Source organism: Aulostomus chinensis, chromosome 6 (assembly GCF_037954235.1).
Source record: "Aulostomus chinensis isolate RoL2024-O1b breed Wild chromosome 6, RoL_Achi_v1.0, whole genome shotgun sequence".
Taxonomy (NCBI): domain Eukaryota; kingdom Metazoa; phylum Chordata; class Actinopteri; order Syngnathiformes; family Aulostomidae; genus Aulostomus; species Aulostomus chinensis.
In genome coordinates, this window is record NC_141325.1 from 18,962,772 (window position 1) to 18,977,952 (window position 15,181).

At 39.5% G+C, this 15,181-nt stretch overlaps 1 protein-coding gene across 5 annotated transcripts in view; it reads left to right on the top strand.

The window, feature by feature from the left end:
- The window catches only part of wdfy3 (WD repeat and FYVE domain containing 3), a 158,331-nt gene that overhangs the window by 13,561 nt on the left and 129,589 nt on the right, over positions 1-15,181 (top strand). For 2 of the 5 annotated variants that reach the window (XM_086206928.1, XM_086206932.1), the window contains exon 1: positions 11,272-11,561. The exons of 2 other annotated variants lie outside the window; for them this stretch is intronic. In XM_086206928.1, the coding sequence (XP_086063054.1) occupies positions 11,533-11,561 (29 nt within the window). In that variant the 5' untranslated portion in view covers positions 11,272-11,532. Of the gene's footprint in view, positions 1-11,270; positions 11,562-15,181 lie in introns of those variants that run through there. One more of the 5 variants, XM_086206929.1, reaches the window with a different exon arrangement.

The window sequence follows — 15,181 nt, forward strand, 5'->3', positions numbered from 1 at the left end:
TATGGTTTACTAACTTCCTTTATTTAAATACAGAACATAAATGTCAAGTCTAAGATAGCAATCTGCAACCCATTGACGCCCCCAATGGGACACCACAAAGTCAAGTTAATTATATTCAGTTTTATTTTATGTATAGCCCCACATAGCAACAGAATTCAAATAAGGTCACTTTTCCTACAAAACAGGTCTAGACCTTTTTATTCAATCAAATAAACTAATTAGCTTTATGTTATTTATGTAATTTTTATGAGGCATTTCATTTCACTCTTTACATTGTTGTGCATTTGTTATTCTCTCGTCAGTTTTCCAAATACTTCTACTTGCAAAATCTGCAAAGATGAATCAGTTTATTTGCTATGGATCATGTTTATCAATACATACGCTAATGCCTATCACCTGCATTTTTAATACTAAAGGAATCACAGTCTTGTTTTCGATAATGTCTGTAGTTGAATCAGAGGCAGGGAGGGATCAGCCAATGGTCGAGAGACATTCGCTTTTTCATAAGAGAGCAAGTAGCGCAGAGGGAAGTACTATCCTCTTGTTTATCAGCTGGCTGTATTTTGTAGAGCTGTGGCTTGGCTAACGTGGTTGACTGTGGATTCCTTCTGAGGAAGGCAGGCTCACATTCTGCTCTGGAATGTTTCCAACTGAAAAAGCTAACGCAAGTATTTTGGCTTTTCCCCCTTGACATATCTTATTATGTGTGACAAGATTGTAACTTATTGTAAGCATGTGATAGTTGAAGGGGCTTTGAAGTGTAGCTTCCAGGTGTTGAGAAAGAGAACTGATCTTAAACCTCCTGTTCTTTTATGACCAAATGATGCTGCAGTTGAGCTTTCCAAATATACACCCCCCCCCCCCGACTGCAGTCTAAAAACCAAAAAAATTAAAAAAAATAGATGATGCTTGGCCTAGTGGGGGACAAGTCAGGCCTAGCTTGCCATGCCTTCAATACACTGGTAGGAACCCTGTCAATATCAAAAATACATCTTTAATCCCCTAGATGACTTCTTGATACATTGGGTATGTTACATTTAGAGTTAATTTGGGACCCAAAAGGGGAAGGAACAAGGAAACATAAATTTATTGCAAGGTTCAGGGAGTAGAGAGTGGAGGTTGATGTTCCGAGAGGGACGAGCTGGTGAGGCATGAGAAGGGAGTGTGCTGATGGAGTGTTGGGCATGAGGTTTTGGGTAGAGATTGCGAAGGCAAAGACAGAAGTTGTGGGCTTTGCAGTGTGAGACAGGAGAAAAATTCGTTTTTACGACATAGGCTGTGATATTGGAGCTTGTGGACCAGTTCTGCAGGCAAACAGAAATGATACTGGGGAATCATGGCAAAAACAAAAAACACACCAGAAAAACCTTGCAGTAAGAATCACTGTGATAAGGACCCAAAGCTACCACTCAGTCCAAAACAATCTGGCCTCATTGGTGAAGGAGACAAGGGCTTTTAAGCAGCAGCAGATGACGTTGAGACACAGGTATGTTAGGCACATAACTACAGGGTTAGGGTTAAAAAAATCTACAAGCGCCTCCAGACCATACCCCTCCTAGGTAATCAATTACTGGAAACCACAACCGCTGCATCTCACATCCAGAATCTTCTCAACTGTGAAAGTTGGATGGATTTCAGTTATCCAGGTGACAGGGTTTGGTTGAAAAGCTGGGATTTATTGGAATAGACAAATTTCAATAGTGACCAGTTAGACATCAGAACAAAGAAGCACTTTGCACATCAGCAAAATGACAGAGCTGAGCAGAAGGTGCTGGAAAATGGTGCAAAAAGGATTTGAGGATGGGAGTGATATGATCATATTTGCGCACCCTCATCAGGATCCTCGCAGCAGAGTTCTGGATACACTGGAGCTTCTGCAGGCAGAAGCTCCAGTGTATCCCGATGAGGAGTGCATTGCAGTAGTCAAGCCCGAGGGAGATAAAGGCATGGACGAGTTTTTCTGCATTTGACTGAGAGAGCATGGGACGGAGTTTGGAGATGTTTCTGAGATGATAAAAGGATTTCTAGCAGAGGTGTTTGATGTGAGACTCAAAAGTGAGGTGAGGGTCCATTATAACTCCGAGGTTAGTGACTGAATCGGAGAGGGGGATGTCTTGGCCATCGAAGGTGATGCTGGTGACGGATGATGCCTGTATCTGATGTGGTGTACCAATGAGGATAGCCTTGGTCTTGGAGCTATTCAACTGTAAGAAGTTGAGCTTCATCCATGCCTCCATCTCCTCCAGGCAGGACCTCAGCGTGACCAGTGGCAGTGGTTTGAAGGGAGTGGGATTTGACCGGATGTATAACTGAGTGTCATCAGTGTAGCAGTGAAAGGATATTCCATGTTTATTGATGATGTGGCCAAGTGTAATGATGTACAGAGTGAACAGGGTGGGACAGGATCATGGGCACTGGTGGTAGTTTTCATATTCCTCACAGTGCGCTCAACCTCCTGCTGTGTGACAGGTGAAAAACAGGACAGATGTTGGGTGCACCCAGGCTCTGGGTTATCGTTCAGGATCAGTGAGGTGGGAGGAGTAGAGAGGTGGGAGCGGATGTTATTTATTTTCCTTTGAAAAATGTGATGTGCTCATTACACCTTGTTTCTGTGGGTTCCGTGAATGATTTGGATTGAGGTTTTAGCAGATGATTGACTGTAGAGAAAAGCTGTTTGGAGTTTCCTGGATTTTCATTGATGATGGTTGAGTAGAACTGTGAGCGAGTGGTATTGAGTGATTTGGCGTATGCTTTTTGATGGTCTCTGTATATCTGTTTGTGAACAGTCAATACTGACATTAGGAAACGCCACTCAAGAACACGTCCAAACCTCTTCATCCTCCTCAGCTCATCAGTGTACCAGGGTGCTGAGCGCTGGAAGGAGACCATTTGGGTTTTGAGGGGGGCATGCTGGCTTAGAAGGTCATTCATAGCTTTGTTGTAATAGTTGACTGCGTCGGTGGCTGAGTTAAAATCTATGGGACAGGATGAGATGAGTTGGAGGTCATGGGAGAGGGCAGCCGGGTTTATGTTTTTTAAGTTTCTAAATGGAATTTTACTTTTGGTTCTGATTAAGGGAGATGGTGAAGGCAGCTCCATGGAGATCATGCCGTGGTCAGATACACCCAGACTGTTTACCTGTATATTTTTTATGCGAGCAGTGTTGGAGACGACCAAATTAAGTGTATGACCTTTGTTGTGCATTGGCTCATTTACATGTTGTGTGAGGTGGAGGTGGTCCAAGAGTTGAGAAAACTTGATTGCTGAGTGATCTGTAGCTATGTCCATGTAGATATTAAAATCTCCAAGAATCAGAATATTGTCAGTGGTTGAGCAGAGTGAGGTGAGAAGGTCCTGGAATTCTGAAAAAAAGACTGACTTAGGTCTTGGAGGGGGGCAGTAAATGAGGAGCACGGTCAAAGGGGAAGGGGATTTACATTTAACCCTAAGCATTCAAATGAAGACTGTGAAGCAAGTGAAATGGAATGTATATATATATATATATGTATATATATGTATGTATGGAACCTATGTATAGGTGTAGTTGGGCCGGGATATTGGTGGATGTCGCCGGAGAGTAAAAGGCAGATAACTATCACCAGTTTTTCAACCCTCGAGCGATATAAAAGTATCTTGCTCTGCTTTTCCCGTTTGATGTTTGTCCAGCAGGGAAAAAGGAAAGTTTGTAACAGTGCTTGTTTTCCATAGCCAAGTGTAGGCTGTGCCTTAAACTCGCTTGTTGTCTCTGTGACAAAATGTTTGCTAGCATTCTGTCTGAACTTTGTAGGCCTATGGAGACTTTGTTGTGTATCCAAAAGGCTCAGAAAAAAACAGTAAAATAAAGTCGCTGTCATTGCACCTGTCAGACCTGACTTGCCTGCCGCCGCCATGATGGAACCAACTCCTCCAACTTAACAATGTTAACACCCTCTGTTAACAGTTTTTGTCAATGAAAAGCCAACTTAAATAGGGAGTGGTTGCCTGCAAACATTCACGACTCCATAGTAGGAGATGCCCTAAATCCAATATTTTGATCATCATTTAGAAGGGCATGGCTTGGAGGTTGAGTGGCTGTCAAGCAACTGAAGAGTCCCTGGTTTGATCCATGAGTCTATCATTGCTTTGAAACAATCTTTATCGACTGTATGTAGTGGTACCATGTCCTTGTAGAGATAGTTCATTATAGCATCTGAAGTGTCAGTCCACCATTTGCTTCTTATGTCAAAGTGATATATCACTGGTCATTGGCTTCATTTTTTCATAAATTTTGCTTCTCGTTATTAATGAATCCTTCATTCATCTTGTACATTCCAGTATACTGTATATATTTTGGTTGAAGTGGAGCAAACGGCCACACTTATTAGTTACACCTTCAGCTTGTCAAAATTTACATTATGGTCAACATCAAATTCTTAACCCAAAAAACATCCCAACAGCAGACGCATCTCCTCTTGGGCATAAGCCCTATTGCATTATCTTGCTTTCCATTTTCCCCCTCCTTTGTCACCATCCTGCACATCTTTCCGTCAGGTCATGGTTTTTGCTGGCCAGCAGTGTGGTGGAAGTAGTTAGCATGCATCGGCAAGACAGCAGTTAAATAGTTCCCCTCGTGTCAAAGTAGTTTCTGTTCACCACATAATTATTGTTTTTACTGTTCATTGGTGTTGAGGTATATAAAAAAAAAATCAAATGAGAAATGAATACCAGCATGAACTGGTATACTGCCCAACCTTGCTTTGCTCAACTTTCATTTTGAAAAAAACTTGAGAATTAAGAGATGTTGCTATTTTATCAGACACATATGAGGAATTATTTCAACTGCTTCAGCCTCCAATCTTGCTCTCAGCTTTCCAAGCCAGCAGTTATTCCTCTGCATATGTTCTGGTTCAAATAGATCAGAACCAGCATCTCGGATTGTCTCGGAGTAATCCTCTCCATCCTTTTTTACAAAGCTGGCTATGATTAGAATACAGTTGCTCACTGTGCCAAGTGAAGACAGTAGTTCTGGGTACATATCTAACTATAAAGTAATTAAATCTCAGTTTAAACTCTTTTCTTTTTTACAAATGATAAACACAACCCTATTTATATTACTGCAGGCAAAAGCCATTTTTGATTTGAAATTTATTTGATGCCTTTTTAGATGGTATGCAACCATGACCCACTTAAGAGTGTTCATAACTAGCAGTCAAGTCAATTTTATTTGCATTGTGCCAAGTCACAGCTAAAGTTATCTCATGACACTTTAAAAGTCGAGTAGGTTTAGCACCACAATCCTTCAATGAATTTACACCCAACAAATCTCCATAAGCAAGCACATCTTGCAACAGCAGCACCAAACCTTACTTTTAATAGGCAGGAACATGGAGGAGATCCAGGCTCGATGGGAACAGCTTTCTGCTTTGACTGGTTGGGGGGAAGAGAGCAGGAGAACAGGGCAGAAACTAACTCAGACAATGGAGAAAGACATGCAGAAGGAAAGAGAGGGACTGAGATAAAGAGAGTGAGAAAGGGGGAGAGAAATACAGACAGACAGGGACGTGAACAGGCTGGAAGGAGAAAGATAGCAAACAATAACAATTACCAATAATTGCATCTACAGGTTACTAAAGCAGTCAATTACAGCATGATATGAGCAATTATGTGCGAGCAAAGAGAATGCTAATGCTAATACAGTACTTCAAATACTGATAAAAATACTACTAGAAAATGGATGGATGGACTTTTTGGGCGAAATAGTAACCACCTTGACTCCTGATTTAAGCAGTTATTTTAGTCATAACAAAGAAGCAAAATCATCATGAGCATGGAGATTGGTTCAAATTTATGTTGAAGGATTTATTTATCATTTAGAGTTAATGCAATTTTTTTCTTCAAAGGAGACAAAGACAATGTTGGTATTTCAGTTACATTACCTGCAGTTTGAAGCATCAGTGTCCTCATGCTCTTTCAACTATTGATGAATTTTCTTTTTAGCTGATACATCCTCAGCACCTCTTGGTTCCCAATAATTCATTGCTGATGACCTGCTCACAGAAGATCTTGTAGCTGACATCAAAAGCCGGGTCATTTCTGAAATGCACCTACATTCTTAAATAATGTAGAAAGTCGTGCACAAACATTGTATCTATGGACAATATATGAAGATATGTTCAGTCCGGGCAAATTATTACATTGACCAGAGATGTTGATAGGTTTTCAATATAGTGAGTCCCCATGACCCACAGGTGGTGATTTGAGGGGGTCCCTGGGAAATTCAATGGGTCCCCAATTAAAAAATGTATTTCTGTCTATTTCTTATATTCTTCTATTGCTTAAATTGTAGTGTTAAACTCTCTCAATGGTGGTATGGTAAGATTTGGCTATAATTAGCAGGTATGTTCAAAATGTTTTTTTTTGCCATTCAAAGTATTTTATTTTTATTGCCACACAGCCACCACCGGAATATTTTTTTGTTAGAGCACGTCCCTTAGACGTTAAACCATCGAGTGAACACAGCATATAACAGTTGAAACGTGAATTTATTTACTACTAAGAAGTTTGTATCTTTAATTGTTGAAATGAAATCCGCGGTAGTTGTTGTTGTAGCGGCTAAACTAGCATGTCGCGATACTGTACTCAAGGGGATCATGTCTGCGCTGAGTTAATGCGCAAAGGGTTGAAACAATAATAAATCTAATTGGATACTTCAAATTGACCGTAGGTATGACTGTGAGTGTGAAAGGTTGTCTCTATGTGTTGGCCCTGCAATGGACTGGCAACCTGTCCAGGGTGTACCCCGCCTCTCGCCCGTACCCGCTGGGATAGGCTCCAGCCCCCCGCGAAGATGGATGGATGGGTTGCAATACTTGCACACATTACACATTTTGTGATTATTTACCTTCTCTGTCAGACTTTTTTTTTCAAATTTTGTAATGGTGAAATAACTGTGTATGATTTTTTTTTTTTTGTGTTTGTGACCCCTCTGACCTTGGCTCTATGAATATGAAGGAAACTCAAGCAAGACAAAACTCTTATCTCTCGCTACTCATCTTTCAGCTGCTTGTGCTTTCCTATCACAGGAATTGGTTCCCATTTTCTTGTGATTTACAGGGATTACTCAAAACCTGTAAATGGCAGGATGGAGTAACTGAAGCCTCAGGCTGTTTTGTCTTCACTTTTTCTCAAACTGTGTTTTCAGTGACCGTAACTGAAATTACTCCCCAGGGCTAGATTTCTAATAAGTTGTCACCTACCATATACTCTGCATGTAACATTTTATTCACAGCTATAGTTTTCACATGTATGTTTTCATTAAATTTTCACCCTCTCAATAATATTCATTATTTTTACAGCTGAGACTTAATTGGAGACACAAATACTTCACAGTATATCATTATAAAAGCCAAGACCAAGCTGTCAGAACAGATGGGCGTCACCAAACATTACAATCTGAGAGATGCATTTCCTTCTCTGGGATGGAATGACATTAGATTGTATTCAGTTTTTTTTGATGGCTTGTTATTGATTAAATGTAGCTGGATGGCAGTGTTAAATCTTACAGGTAATGTGGGGCAAATTTTTCTGCAAATACACCCAGTGAGCTTTCTCAGGCCACATTAAATGCATTATAAACAAAGAGGAGGCCTTGGATCTGTGTGTTTGTGTGGGTGAGGGTGTATTTCACTAAATATGCCATGTTTAGATACTGTCTAGGCATAAGTTGAAGTTCATCAGTTGTCAGTCTTGAGAAGAAGCAGTGTACAGTCATAAAGTAGCAGAGGACTACTTTGCCGTCGGAGGAATTGCTTGCCTCATGAGAACCAGCTGCGCATAAAAGCCATTGTCAAGACATACCCACTGTAGTATGCTTACTTGTGTGTATGTGTGTTGACTGATTTGTTTTTGACAGGGATGTCATGATAGATAGTATTAGGGCTGTGCAATTAATTGTTTTTCAATCAAATTGTAATTTTATAAAAATGCAATAGGCCACTTGCAAAGGCTGCAATTAATCTAGGCATATCGGTCATGATAACCAATCAGAAGTGTGTGCTCCAGGTGCATCAGTCATTGCTATCTAATCAGAAGTTAAATAAGGCCACTGCATATACACCCAACAACAACAATTTATCAAGCACTGTTGAGTCTGCCTGAAACAGAAGAAGACAATGATGTCAAACCATGGATCCCCAAATGGCAACATACCATTCTGTTTCTCTCTCTGATTTTTTTTCTGAATATCTGAATCATCTGCTCCATTCCATGCATCCAGTGGCAGGCGGTGGAGCTTCAAACATGTAGAGCAGATCAGCCAAAGTGATTGCTCAGGAGAGTGAGAAGCGCTTGGAGCTCTATGTAAATGGAGCAAATATGCATTTATGTCAGATGCACTGACACTATGGTAACTGTAAAATGCATATGCGAAAGGCAGACAATCAAAGAGCTCTCTATGATTCATCAACACCCCTTATAAGTGAAGCTGCATATAATCCCTGTTTTTTACAAATGGAATAAAGCTTTTTGTATGCAAGAATGAGGGGGAAAAAAACTCACAAATCTGATTTGATTTATTAATTTCATTGTCTTTCTGTTTATGTTTTTAACTTCTAGTTATTGAATAAAAAATATCATTCTTATTTTTACTTCATCAAAAAAAGTAATCAGCACTTTCTTAATCTTAAAACTTAAATTCTCTACCTTGCATTAGCATATAGAACAGATAATAGTTTGATGGCATGTGGTTAGTAACCTCACAGCAAGGAGGTTTTGGGTTCCAGTCCCAGCTCAAGCACTGGGTCTTTTGGTGTCGAGTTTACATGGTCACTGGATCTTTTCTTACTTACTTACTAACTCTCAAAATAATTAAATAAATACATAAAGTATTCTCCTATTGGAAAGAGGTATTAATAAAATTTTACTGAAAATGAGTTGGTGTATATCCAGCTGTGTATGACATATCATGTACTTATTGAACAAAAGCAGTTGTATGCGGCAGCCATTGAAGGATAGGAAAGCCTGCAAGCTTGTGCTTGGCTCTGAGCTCTGCCTACTCTCCTTAGTCGCTTTCCCTTTGTGTCTTATTAGCTTTTGTTTTCAGGGCATTTTTTTTTGGTGGCTTCCCATGGAATATTTTGGTTATGTTTTACAGAGCCAACTTGACCTCGCTTTTTCACTGGGCATGGCTGTGACGCATTCCAGCTGTCATGCCAACCACGTTGGTCCTCCACACAGCTGCAGTTTCCACCTGCCCACCTGGCTCTGTTAACTTGCTCAGATTCTGTTGATTTGGTCATTTTCCCTTGAGTTATATGCTCTATCACGTGCTCATAGAGTGCTTATTATATTTTGTGTCCTTTTTTAAGATCTGTTTTTGTTATCCAGAGCATGAAAATTGACTGGATATACTATAACATTCATGTGAAGTTTTCTGTGCAGCTGGAAATTGATGCACTGTTTGTCAATAATAGACTCACTACTATTCTCGCTGAACTAAAATAATGAAAAAGTTTGGAACAAAATGACTATAAAGAGAATAGCTGGACAACCTTTAATGTCCGTAAGTGAGCCATATGGTTGAAGTTGTTGCTTGCACCCTTCATGTCACAGTTATCAAGGATAACACAGGAACCTGGTTTAATCCTTTGGCTGTTTTAGCAATTATTCAATTAAAAATAGTCTAAAATGTACACACTGCCCATACAGGTCCATGTATGTTATTGATCATTTCTATGTTAATTTCATGTGCATGTTGGTGAAGATCTTCAGACTTGAAGAAGTTTTGCTTCTTACCCATGAGGCTTCTTCGGTTTTAATCCACTGGTGGGGAGTTGCAAGCTTTTTAAACAGAATAAATGCAGTTTTAAAGCAAAGAAGAGCTAACATCGCATCCCTAACTGTAGGGTTTCAAGGTACTCTGAAAATCTCTGCCTCCTTTAACACAAGTTTATCTGACTGCAGTAAAGCTCCTAAAAATGAGGGTTTTTCAATTCTATTTCATGTTCAACCTTACAGCTGGTGATATATTGAGACAGAGACTGTGTTCAGTGAGTGAAGTGGATGATCAGTTCTTCCTGCTGGCCCTAATTCCATATGGCCTTCGTTTTATTTCATTGCTGGAAACTGTTACAAACCCTCGCTCCAGGGGAAGCAGCATGAGAAGAACCTGAAAACCCAAACTTAATTTAGAAGGATATTTAAGTATACCAGGGAAGAAGAGTAGGTGGACTGTAAACCCTATGTGTGAGTGCATGCACGTGTAAGTGGGGGTTTAGCCACATCTTTAAGGCATCTTGTACCTAAAGGTGATTGCAGATGCTACAGTAGCTCAATGAGAAAGAAAAATGGAAACACCAAGCAACAAAAAGCAGGCACAAAGCTGAACTCCTTTTATCTTCTTGTTGAGACAGGAGACCCTCTGGTTTTCCAGCTGTTCCAAAAATTCTCCTGAATATAATCATTAAACAGCTATTTGAGAATGACACACTTTCAAGCATGTTAAAAATTAAATTATATTCAACTTATATGTAAAACATTTTAACTTAAATACAAAAATAGCTGAAGGCAGGGATGAGGGGAAAAAAGGATAGCAAGGCAGTTGTCAGAATCACGACCACATCATTTCCAAGTGCTGCTGTAAACACTGATTAAGTCTGCACAAATATATACACTAAATAGGTTTTGTTTTTTTGTTTTTTTTACAAATATTGCTGTTGCAATATGCAATGTGACTCATGATTTGTGGCAATGGAATTTTTATATTTAATTTTTATTAAGAAAAGAATATTAAACTGTATCTTAAATTGCAGCTCCTCTAATTTGGCCAGTACCACATTTTGTTGTGTTTGTAGTATTTTTTTTTTTTTGACTGTGCTTTTCTAGCACTGACAGCAGCTGATGATGAGTTAGATTGTATGGTGCTAATAGTGGATAAATTAAAAAAGGGTAATTACAGATAGGTTGCCAATTTTGTCTAAAGTATAATTAATTTGACAGTTGGCAAATTCTTACATTTTTAAAAATGTTTTGTTCTTTATAAATACATGACATATAAGTGTGTTGATAATGTCACATCAAAATATAAGTCTCTATGGTTCTGTTTGATATGTGCTTCTCAAAAAGAACCTGAAGTCAAAATAATGCAAACTTAAACATACTGTGGCTGAATGTACAATTATAATTGTTTAACACCCCCTTCTTTTCCTGCATAAATGGTACATTCCTCTCAGCATGGTAGCCAAATCACCCCACCCTTTTTTTCCCCTCTAAGGCCCTGTACACCCCACTGGTGTCAGGGGGGGATCAGCTGTGCCAGTCCCGGCAGACCACACGCATACACAGAGTGCGCTGGTTGGTGAACAAAGCCACTGGTACTGCCAATGAAGACAAGCTATGCCTCCGTGTTGAGCCTCTCCCCTTTGGACATTGTTGTGAGGGGAAGGCATGACACCATTGTGGTCACATTTCCTAAGCAGAAAGACACCAGTTTTGAGGAAGAATTACCTTTGGTATAGAGTGGGATATTTTTCTCTGTTCTGCTGGTGATGAGTTGATATGTTGACTGGGCGCAGAGAGAACAGCAGGTAGGAAAAATGGAGAGCAGCTTGTCTCCGTGGCGACTAGGGGGACTTGTTTACTGTTACTAACTACCTTGGATTTGGCATGTATTATTATTGGTGATATAAAACATTGCATTTGAATGTCAGTACCATTGTACCACAGTCATTTACACACACACACCTTAATGTTATGTATGTGTGTAAATGACTGTGGTACAATGGTACTGACATTGCATTTGAATGTCAGTACCATTGTACCACAGTCATTTACACACATACATAACATTAAGGTGTTGAGGTGTGTAAAGCCTGAGTGAGTCCATACGATATTGTCTATCACAAATTGATAGTCTTGAACACTAACCGGGACAGAGGGATTCAGAGCAGTGTGTGGTGGTGTGTTATAAATACTCCAGTAACTCTGCAGACATGTTATGTTTGATTAAAAAAAAAAGAAACAAGTGTCTCAAGATCAGTATGAATATGTGTATTTTAAATCATTAATGATGCAATGCCACAATGTGCATATTAAGTAAATGTATCACCCCTATGTAGTGAAGAGAAATACTCCCTCAGATATTTTTCTCATGGATTGATCTGTTGGCTTAAATTAGCAAATTTAGTTTCAATGATTAATGATGATATGATGAAAAATGCAGACATTTTCTTGTTTGTTATTCAGTGCAATCCGTATTTTAGAACATTAAATGCCTTCTTTGTAGCTTCCAAAGCATGTTCTCAAATGGAGGAGACTAGGGATGGAAAAATATTTTATTTTAAGCGGTGTCAGGTTTATAGTGAGGTTGTCACACAGTTAAACTTGTAAATTGGATATTGAGGCTTTGTTGCCAATCCTACTAAAATGCAACAGTGAATATATAGATATGTGCACAACAAATACATTTCCAGATGAAAATGTGTGATATCAAAATAACTGTTACAGTTGCATGATGTCTTTGCTCATTGATATTTTTAATAAACAGCAATGTGGGCAATGTATGTCTGGCTTTTCCAAATATTTGGGAAATTAAAAGGGGGATTATCCAGTCATGAAAAAAAAACAGGAAAAGTCATGGAATTCGAAAAAATAATTTACAGGCAAGGATTTTTTTTCAAACATAATCGAAGACATACAATTTTGGAAAAATCATTGAAATTTGCCTCACAAAAACCTGTGTATTAAAGTTGTGGTTCACTGAAGATTGACTGAGAAAAATCTCTTGGTTAATATTTAGGTACTTTGATACATGCTTATGTTGTTTCACGCCACATAGCTTGTTCTAGTTTTAGTTTTACTAAATGTGTTCATGAACTTTGAAGAAAGACATTTCACTTTTAGAATTCCCATTGTACACGGCTCGGTGGTGCAGTGGTTAGCACTGTCGCCTCATAGCAAGAAGGTTCTGGATTCGAGTCCCGGTTCGGGCACGGGATCTTTCTGTGTGGAGTTTGCATGTTCTCCCCCTGCCTGTGTGGGTTCTCTCCAGGTACTCCAGCTTCTTCCCACCATCCAAAGACATGTGTTTGGGGACTAGGCTGATTGATACTCTAAATTGACCGTAGGTATGAATGTGAGTGTGAATGGTTGTTTGTCTATATCTGTGCTGGACCTGCGATGGACTGGTGACCTGTCCAGGGTGTACCCTGCCGCTCGGACAGGCTCCAGCCCCCCCCCACCCGCGACCCATAATAGGAATAAGCAGAAGAAAATGTATGAATGGATGGATGGATTGTTTTTGTATGTTTTTCAGTATAGTCAAAATGTAAATATCTTATGAACTTGTTTTTATACAGATAGTATCAGTATGAGTAAAAATCAGTTGTCTGGATATTGACTAAAAGTCAATGTCATGCATCCCTAGATAATTTGTAACTTTGGAAATATTGTTTTCTTAAATGTGGTCCATGACGTATATGACATTGTCATGGGGACTGTTCATTGATAACCAATATATCGTTGGAAAAAATAGCAGTTAAGGCAATAGGTCTCTTGCATATTGCTGTCAGAAAGAGGTGGGTTTTTCTTGCTAGATTTAGCCTTCCAGTTGGTGTTGCACATTAACCAATGACATGAATGTTTACCAGGTTTATACAGCTGGTATGAAAGACCACGCAGCAACAGGTTGAGTTCGGAAGCATTTTGGTGCAGGTAATTATCCGTAGAGATGACATCCCTTTTACTGGAGGCACAAATGGACATCTAGTGAGGAGGATGTCAACTGCTGTCAAATCCAAACTTGTTTGACCTGCTTGGTCGATTCGATTGTTACATTAATATAGGTAGCATATTACCCAATAAACATTGCTTTGCATCTGCTGCTTTTATATTTGCTTAAGGTTTTTGACATCTTTTTCTTCTCTTTATCTAAAAGGGATCTAAGATACTGAATGTACCTCAGTGGCTTTCAGAAGACAGGTTCTATCAGCTCCAGTCGTACTGTAGCAGCATTTGGCTGGAGGTTGGTGTGCATTCATCACTCTGCCAGCACAGTCCTTTTCTTTCCTCTGATTTGCATTTTGTCTCACAAAGTTTTGGTTTACTCTTACTCCCATCAGCATGGTTTATTCTTTTCCTTGGAGCTCCCAGGCTTCCAGCCTACCCATGTAAACTGTCAGACAAGAGACATTTCTGTGGTTACATCACTAGCTTTAGAGGAACAACCACACAAGCCTTTGAAGAGTTGGGCTTTTCCAGGACACTGACTCCCTTCATCTCCCAGGAGTCAGTGCTAGCTCTGTGAGATGTTCATTTAAATTGGCGTCTGCATAAAGGAAATGATTTGAAAGAGACTGGAGTGCCAAGAAAGCTACCACAGTTTCCGAGTGCTTTGGAGATGACATTCCAATGATGCTTTTTGTAAAATTTCTTTGGTTTAGGCAATGCAAGATGTTATCTCATGCTGTGTTGCCTTCAATTGGTCATATACTATCCATATCCCAAATCTGGAATACACAAATAGTTATCCATTTTGTACTTCTCATTCCCATACAGCTGCTGTACCTAAGATTGGTCACTCCTGCAATCAGCGATCTGCTTGTATAGTTGAACTGCTCGACGTTCAAATTCCCATCAGGTCAGGGAGATAATTATTGTACCACCAATTTTCCAGCTGTATTTGTTTGGTTATATTAAAATGTGTCTCAGACAAAGCTGCACATTGACAGTATTAGTGATAACAACTTTATGTGGAAGCGTTTTTTGTTGTTGTTTTTTAAAATTTCATTATCACTGGTGTCTGCTTGGTTCCAGTTCATCACATATTTCCTAAAGACAGATCAGGCAGCCTCATATCTCTGAAGGAAGTAAAGTTGTTCTGTTACCAAAGGTGTGGGCATCTTATTTTCCTGGCTTAGTTTCCATGTCCAGAATTGAAAGTTAATTGTAGCATTTTGAAGACACACAAGCCATCAGGAATGCCCTAAATTAAGCTGATATTACTATATTTAGCTCATCTAACACCTGAAACACACTGGAGATGTATGTTTGTGGCATCACTTTTTGCTTTGTTATAGCAATTGTTTTAGCTGTTAGTAAGTTTGTTCAACTTATCATTTGGTCTGTTTGGCCACAGAGGACAGCTAGGGTGAGCATCACCTCCGCTAACATAGGGCACATGTCTGCTGTGTTCTAGCTGTGCCAAGGT